Source organism: Gekko japonicus, unplaced genomic scaffold, assembly GCF_001447785.1.
Source record: "Gekko japonicus isolate JY-2015 unplaced genomic scaffold, Gekko_japonicus_V1.1 scaffold950, whole genome shotgun sequence".
Taxonomy (NCBI): domain Eukaryota; kingdom Metazoa; phylum Chordata; class Lepidosauria; order Squamata; family Gekkonidae; genus Gekko; species Gekko japonicus.
This window is the reverse complement of record NW_015163630.1, coordinates 464,885-473,728: the sequence shown is the minus strand read 5'-3', so window position 1 is coordinate 473,728 and position 8,844 is coordinate 464,885. Positions and strand designations below refer to the sequence as shown.

The 8,844-nt window shown below is 45.7% G+C and overlaps 1 protein-coding gene across 1 annotated transcript in view; it reads left to right on the top strand.

Annotated features, from left to right (window-relative positions):
- Window positions 1-8,844, top strand: part of FAM83D (family with sequence similarity 83 member D) — a 23,369-nt gene continuing 14,525 nt past the window's right edge. Inside the window, exon 1 of the mRNA XM_015407529.1 lies at window positions 1-493. Within this exon, the coding sequence (XP_015263015.1) occupies window positions 23-493 (471 nt within the window). The 5' untranslated portion in view covers window positions 1-22. The remainder of the gene's footprint in view (window positions 494-8,844) is intronic.

Here is an 8,844-nt window from a genome sequence, read left to right as displayed (position 1 = left end):
TGGTGGGGTTATCGGGTGGCCCATGGCGAACCTGTCCCAGTGCCTGGATGACGCGCCTCTCAGGGGGTTCCACGGCTGGGAGCCCAACTCGGCTCAGAGTTCAGCCTACAGCGAGGCGCAGCGCCTGGCGCTGGAGGTGCTCGTCGCCTCCGGCCTGCAAGCCTTCCGCGCTTTCTTGCGCCGGGAGAAGATGCGCTCCTTCCTCTCCGAGCCCGAGATCCAGGCTATCCTGCGAACTGCAGTGCCGCCGCCCGGGGCCGAGGAAGGCTCCGCCGACCAGTCGCTAAACGGCTCCCTGGATTGCTCGTCGCTCACTTACTTCCCCCTCCAGTCGGACATTGAGCCCCCAGTGCTGGAGCTGGGTTGGCCGGCTTTCGTGAGTGGCTCTTATCGAGGACTCACACGGGTGGAAACCTGTTTCCAGCCCAGCTTCGGCGAGGTCATCTATCCCTGTAAGGAGGCGGTGCGCAAGCATATCCGATCGGCCCGGGAGGTGAGTGACAAGAATCGAGCTCTGGAGCTTCTAGGCTCGTGAAGTCAGCGAGAGGTGCTCCTACTCTGATCCCAGGAGCAGCTGAGTTTCGTGGTTTGCACTGAAACAGCAGCACAGAAGAAGGCAGGAATCTCATGCGCCCTTTCTCATTTAATTCCGTGCGACTTACTTCTAAGTAAACCTGTTGTGCTATAAGCCAGTGATCTCTCCTTGTAAGGAGAATATCAGATTCTTGATTCCATGATAAGAATCTGGTTGCATTTAGTCTCGGTGCAATCCCACGCAAAGTTACTCCCATTAAAACCAGTTTACTTATGCTGGAATAAATCTGTGTAGGACTGTGGTGCCCAAATTCTTGAAAGCAGCCCGGATTCTTGAAATCTCGCCCTAACTTTCCTAAGAATAGGACAGAATATTCATGAAACATTATGTATCCTTGGAGGTGGAGCATCCTGCTGGAGCTGGAGGAAGGGTACAAAGAAGTCACTTGGCGGAAACAGAATTGTGGTGGCTGCCCTTGTATTCCATTTTCTCCTGTCCTTGATCTGCTGCCAGGTATGAAATGCAAGGTCAGCTAATAAAAAGACTCCCCCAACCCATTTGCATCCAGAATTACAATGATATCAGCTTTATAGGAACAGAGGCTTTTACATGACATCTAGATGCTGTGATGTGCTACCTATGTAAAGCAAAGCCCTTTTGCTGGACAGTGTTTAAGAATTCATTTCCATCCACCTTCTTGCAATCAGTAAAAGGTTGGGGCATTTGGAATCTGGTTATGCTTGATGTCACTGATAGGCATTTTCCAGTCGAACTATTTCCAGAACTTCTCTAGTTCAGTGTAAGAGACCTTTTTAACCCAGTCATCCCCCATAAGTGGTCATCTGTTGTACCCGTATTGCAGATGGAATAATAGGGTGCAGGCTGAGTGAAAGTGATTTGCCTAAGGCCATCCTAAGAGGTAATACATAAGCTGATATCTGAAGCAGGCTCTCCTAGTGCTTAGTTTTAAACTGTTAATCATGAGCCTGCATCGCTCCTTTATGTCTCCACTCCTTGCAGCAGACCCATCCCTCCTGCGTAATCTGGATCTAGATGCTCTTACGCCATGGCCCCATCTGGTTCCTGAGCACCTTTAGCTCATATCTAATCTGTTCCTTAAACTTCCAGACTCATCAGCTGCCTTGTAGCACACATTTCTCTGTGTCTCAGTTCTGTTTATTTCATTTTAAGATGGCTAACGACTTTATCTCCCTATACAAATCAACATTCCTCCTTCCTAGCAGCAGCGTAGTGCCCACCCACAAGTGTTATGACTGACCCTTCCCCACAGCAATTGAAATGGCTCTGTGGCATTTCAGCAACTGAGCCATTGGTGAGAGGAGACTGAATGGTGTGGTGACACTTTTTTTTGCGTATAATGGGATTATAGATTAAGGTTCTACTTGTCCTAGATGGCCCAAGCTAGCCCAATCTCATCAGATCTCGGAAGCTAAGCAGGGTCAGCCCTTGTTATTACTTGGATTGGTGACTACTAAGGAAGCCCAGGGTTGTTATACAGAGGCAGGCAATGGCAAACCACCTAATTAGTCTCTTGCCTTGAAAATCCCATGGGGTCGCATGAGATTTTGACCCACCTCATACAATGTTGACCCAGCCCATACAATGGAGTTACATTTGGCATGGGTCTGGGCGAGGTTTGTTTTGTTTTAAATTACCAGATGGTAATATTGGTGAAGAACATTGAAGCAGAGGGACCAGAAGTTTTGTGTAAAACCAATAATTAAGTGATTTTCTTGTGTCGAGCACGTCCTTATGATTTATGGCCACAGGAAGGCCATTAACTTAAGCTGAATGCTTTGGTTCCTACAGAAACATCCATATCCTTGCTTCTTTAATAACCAGAAAAGTAGAAGAACTATACAGAAGAAGACTTCCCTTCTTACTCTTGAAATACTGCAATCCTAAGGATGTTTACCCATAAGTACACCTGAGATCAGTGGGTCTTCCTCCCTAGTAAGTAGGCTTAGGATCACAGCCTCCATGTGTAATGTAAGGATGGGAAGTGCAAATTTGAGAACCATTTTTTAAAGTAGTGGTTGCTGCATAGTTCAAATGCCATTGGCTGATATGACCCTGGTTGCAACACTTGGTGATGACAATAATAACAACCACCAAGTGTCTTGTATATATGCAAGATGTTTTGAATTCTGGTCCTTATTACACACCATGGTGTGTTTCCTTTGGTGATTCTGCTATGTGAGGTAGGCCACTAAGCAGTGCTGCCAGCTGACCGCCTCTTATATACTGGGGATGTAAAAATATAAACTTGGATCCTAATTTCCTTCACCAGGAGTAGGAGAATGGGTTTGGTCAATTTTCTGCACTAACTCCCTCCATTGATATTCCTGGAAGGTCCACTGACTCAGGAGCAGGGTTCCCTCAAAGCTGAGTTGGTGCGAGCTAGCTCACAGTTTTTTAGCCTCTGGCTCACACATTTTTGTTTCAGCTCAGGAAGGATGGCTCCAGAGCAAACTAATTCATGCAGGAGCCAAATCGCTTGCTCACAACTTTAATGCCAGTAGCTCACAAAGTAGAATTTTTGCTCACAAGACTTCACAGCTTAGAGGGAACGTTGCTCAGGAGGCATAATTTTTTTTGGGGGGGGGGTACCAAAGAGCATTGCAGCGGGAGGCAAGAAAGTTACCTTGTCTGTAGCACAGTTCTGCTAGGACTCATCTAGATTAGACCCAAGATTCTCTGACCACTAACTTAGCATGTTAACTGTTTCCCATCCCTTGTTCCACACACAGACATAACTCTTGGTGAGTAGTTAAGTTTCTGATGCTCCTAGCCCTTAAGGTACCAGCACTTGACTCCGGAGGCATCTGGATCGGGGCAGATCGGCAGTGCTGTTGTTGTTAGACCTGTCGGCAGCATTTGACACGGTCGATATCACCAGTATGCTGATGGCACCCAGCTCTATTTATTTATTTACTTATTTATTCAATTTATACCCTGCCCTCCCTGCCAAAGCAGTCTCTATCTGTTGTTGGGTGGCCAGTCCGACTCTAAATGGGAAGATCTGGACCTGGCGTTACAAGCCGTGGCTGGTTGGCTTTGACTGAGCCAACTGAAATTGAATCTGACGAAGACGGGGGTCCTCTGCCTGAGCCGAGGCAGTCCAGGGTTAGGGAATCCCACTCCCAACCTTCGATGGGGCTCCATTAGTGCCAGCACCAGAGGTTAGGAGTTTGGGAGTGCTCTTGGATGCCTCCTTAACAATGGCGGCCCAGGTAGAAGCCACTGCCAAGTCAGCCTTTTACCATCTTCGACTGATTAGGCAGCTGGTTCCCTTCCTTGAATGCAGCGACATGGCAACAGTGGTCCATGCGATGGTCACCTTGAGATTAGACTCTCTCTAAGTGGGGCTGCCCTTGTCCCAAACCTGGAAGCTACAGGTAATGCAAAATGCTGCAGCCAGGCTTCTGATGGGCCTCCCCATGCGGGAGCACATCCAGCCTGTGCTGAAAGCACTGCACTGGCTGCCGATAGCATACCAAATTCGCTTCAAGGTGTTGGTTCTTACCTTTAAAGCCCTTTATGGTCAGGGGCTGACATACCTGAGGGACTGCCTTTCCCCGCATGTTCCCCAGACAGCACTGTGTTCAGGTTTCCAAACTGACTGGCCCTCCCGGGTCCCAAAGATGCCAGGCTGGCCACAAGCAGGGCCAGAGCCTTCTCAGTGGCAGCTCCGTACTGGTGGAATGAGCTCCCAGAAGACATCAGGGCCCTGCAGGGCCTGCAAGATGGAGCTCTTCCACCGGGCCTTCACTCAAGGAGCTGCATCTAATGACTGAACTGTGATAAGGCCCTAGTCCCCTGGACTACCATCAGCAGCCTGTGCCTGCCGCATAAACAGATCAAGATGAGCTGCTCATCAACACAGATTGGATCCCACTTGAATATTCCATCATGATTGTTTCCGCCATCTCTATGCAATACTACTACTATTAATTTTGTTGTCACTAGCACTTTACGATAGTTTGGATTTTTAATGACTGTTAATTGTTATTTTATGTGTTTTGACTTGTTATGTAAGCCGCCCTGAGCCTGCTTCAGCAGGGAGGGCGGGGTATAAATTGAATGAATAAATAATAAATCCTGTAACCCATCTCTTTTTCCATTCCTGACTCCTCCAGTAGTAGTGATGGCCTCTGGCTGCACCTGGAAATATGTGAACTAAACCAGAGGGCAAGACTTCTTTTGGGCCTCACTTGCTCACATCTAACTTGGTATATAACGCACACAATCTGGTTTAGCAGCATCCCTGATATCATTAGGACGCTACTGACGAACCCTGTAGGTTGGATGAAATGGCAATGTGTGATGGCAAAGAAAGAGTTGTGTTAAAACAAGGTGAACATGTTTGCAACCGAGTCACACTGCATGCTAGAAACACTTTTTGACAAGTTAGATTTGAGTCCAGGAGCACTGTAGAGACCAACAAGATTTTCAGGGTGGAAGCTGTTCTGCTTCAGACCCACACTGCTACCCCCTGAAACCCTTTGACAAGCAAGTGAAATACGGCAAGCTTATTTGGTTGAGACTACCTCTGTATTGGCAGCAAGAACAGCAGCAGACATGGGCCTAGTTTCTGGTGCTCACACTCCTTAAGATACTGTAGCTGGAAATGGGTAAACTGGTTCAAATGGTAACCCCAGCCTTTGATTCTACTTTTTTAAAAACACTTGCTTTACCAGCTGTTGCATTCCATATTAAAACAGCAGTGGCTTAAAGCCAGTGACCTTGACATCTGCAACAATTACTTAAGATGTTATCAGATCCAGTCAGGTATTGGTCAAGTGTTTATAAAGCAGTAACTTTATTAGCTGCTTTATTTATTTATTGAGCTGCGGTGGCTCAAGTGGTTAAGACGCTGAACTGCAGGCTGTGGAAGGTCAATAGTTCAGCAGTTCAAGACCCAAGTTGCCGCATGACAGAGTGAGCTCCCGTCTCTAGTTCCAGCTCCTGCCAACCTAGCAGTTCGAAAGCAAGAAACTGCAAGTAGATAAATAGGTACCACTTCGGTGGGAAGGTAACAGAGTTCCGTGCACCTTGGTGTTTAGTCATGCCGGCCACATGACCACGGAAACATTTTCGGACAGCGCTGGCTCTTCGGCTTTGAAACGGAGGTGAGCACCGCAACCCTAGAGTCGGATTCAACTGTCTTTTGAGCAAGGGAACCTTTACCTTTAACTTTATTAGAACAGCTGCAAAAGTACTTTAATAACCAGTCAGTTGCATGGTTATGCTAATCCCCAACCAAACTGGTTAAGTGTTATTGTGAAACAATGAAATAAACTTAAAATATTGTAATGAATTATTGTGATATCTAACAGTGTTGGACAATGTTATAATAAATGTGAACCATTCAGGGAACTATTCTTGGGCTGTCGCTGAACAGACACTTACAGACTATTTGACCGTATTAAATACTTAACAATATTCAACCAGTCAGTTAACTTATATGGGAACCCTAGCTACCTAATTAGATGGGAACAGAGTTTTTCCCCTCAACATTATCTGCACTCAGTTTGAAAAATTAGTCAATCACAGCTTTTTTTCTTCTCTCCCCCCCCCCCCCAATCCAGGCGTCTTGGCATTCTCCTGTCAGGATGCTCTTCAGATCAACACTTGATCTATGGGAGTTCCGATTTGCAGTCACAATTCACAGCTTTTTTTCTTCTCCCCCCCCCCCCCCCAATCCAGGAGCATTGTTTAAAAGGGACCTCTCAACCTTTTAAAAGGAATAATAATTTCTTATATACTAATCATCATCAAGTTTATTGTATTAGCCACTGGCCTTATATACTAATATCATCAAGTTTATTGTATTAGCCACTGGCCATAACAAAATTCTTATATACTAATTAATATCTGTATGTTGAATAATGCATTCTATGCTATTTTTCCTGTGTGTGACAGCTGCAAACAAGTACAATTACTAGAATTATGGGGATGGGAGGGGATTTGTGGCTGCAAAGTTACTTGCATTCTGTAGCATATGTGTACCCTAGATCTTGAGGAAACTGGCAAATTGCTTCTAACCAGCAAGTTCAACTGAGATCTCGCTCTTTGCATTAGAGACTGAAACAGATGGTGTCTACATATTTGATTATTTAAGCTGCTCAAGTCTGGGCTTAAAAGAATTCAATGTTGGTGCAGTGGTAGACTAAAATGATTTTTTTGGGGGGGTCTTTTTCTGTGATGGAACATCAAACCAGTGGAACCCATTCCCCAAAGGAAAAGCAAGCAAACAGTGAAATGAATTTTCCAGACAATTTTCTGATTTTACTTTTATTTTCTTTAGCTTGTATTTACTGTGCTAATTTTACATGCTACATAAGTATCTCAAAGACATGGTGCCATGGTTAGAATCAAACTAGGATCTAGGAGACCCTGGTTTGAAATTGCCAGCCTGGCAGGGAAGCTTAAAGTGGGAACTTGGGCCAGACACACAGACTCAGCCTAACCTACCTCACAGGGTTGTTGAGAGCATAAAGTGGAGAAAACACTGTGGGACACTTGGATGCCCACTGGGGAAAAAGTGGGGTATAAATAATACATTTTATTAAGAGAATTGCACTTAATAGATATTTGTATTCCACCTGTCCTCAAAGAGTTCAGGATGTAATGAATTATTTTTCCTTCCCCATTCATTGAGTTGACAGGAGGAATTTGAAACCAAGTGATCTTAGTCAACCACTATACAACACTGCCTCTATAATATGTCACATGTTGGCTAATAGGGACCAGGACAAAGTCGATTACAGCTTTGAAACAACCTGATTTGGCTGGTGGTACAGCCATTCATTAATCATTTTATAGAACAAAACAATTTTGGAAATGGAAAAATTTGTCAAAAAACACACAAAAAACCCCAAGTGGGTGACCCACAAGGCCTTGTGGAGAAGCATCTCATTTCCCCTCCTCCACTATTTCCTTTTTCCCTTCCCTGAAAGCCCCATAGCATCTCCCTTTTCCCTGCTTTTCTCTCCTTCCCACCCATCAGCCAACCTACTTTTATTTGCCCCCCCCCCCCCGGTCTTCAGCTTTTCCTCCTCCAGCAGCCTTTAAACTGGAAAAAAGTATGGCTGAGTTCTGCAATGCTGACTGCCAGCATGGGCCCAGTTGCATAGTGTGGAAGCTGCAACTTTCATTTTTCCCTGTACACCCCCCTCTATATTTCCTCCTCACCTTTCTCTGGTTCCTTCTCTTCTTCCCACCCACCAATTTACCCTTTACCTGTCCTATGTCTTCAGCTATGTTTATTATTTACATCATTTATAACCCACCTTTCTCTACTATAGGGACTCAAAGCAGCTTACATCCTACTCTTCTCCTGCATTTTAACCTCACAACAACCCTGTGAGTTTAAGTTAGCTTGAGAGTGGGTGCGTTCAGACTCGGCGCTTCAGCCGGCATAAACTGTACCGGTTGGAACTGGTGCGATTTATGCCGGCTGAAATGCGATCACACTCACCTCTATTTTGCGGATCCCATCGCTGTATGCCCGCTCACACGCTGTGGGCGTCGGTTTTTTTTTTTTTTAACTCAGTTTGAGCATGCGCATAGGCAGCCATCCACAGAATGGCGATCTTTGCGCATGCTCAAAACATCCCATATTACATTTAAACTTTAAAGGTAAGGACTTACCTTTAAAGTTTAAATACCAAACTGGCCTCCCTTAAGTCCCGGACTCCTCCAATACGCTACAATAAGGGCTTTTTTTTTTTTTTTTAAACAAACGCTCAGGGCGAAGCTTCCCCCAAGCGCATATTGCTTAATTTTTAAAAAATGGCGGGGGAAAATCGGAAGCCTCAGGCTTCCGAACGGAAGTGGCTAGGCACCGGTGGAGAGCGATCAGATGGCGGGGTTAAGCGAATGCAACCGTTGCACTTAGGATACCACCACTTGGGGACCTAGTGGCAGAGTGCAACGGTTTAAAGGGCTTTACAACGGTTAGGGAGGGAAGACAGATGTTCGCCGTCTGAATGCTGGTAAGTACAACGATTGCAACCGGCACAGATTCCATTGTAAATGCCGCGTCTGAACGCACCCAATGTGTCACCCAGTAGCTGCTGCCAGGCCTAGTCCCAGTGAGTCTTCCCTGAAAGGCTAAAAGAAAGACTTGAAAGGGCTCTGATGCCTCCCCCTGCCTCTGTACTGACAGAAATCAAGGCTTGAATGCTGGCAGTACTGTTATGGTCGCTTAGCTACAGTTGCTGCTACTATTATTTTGAGGGATTTGAAACCCCCCCCCCAATGTACTTCTCAGATTTTTTCTG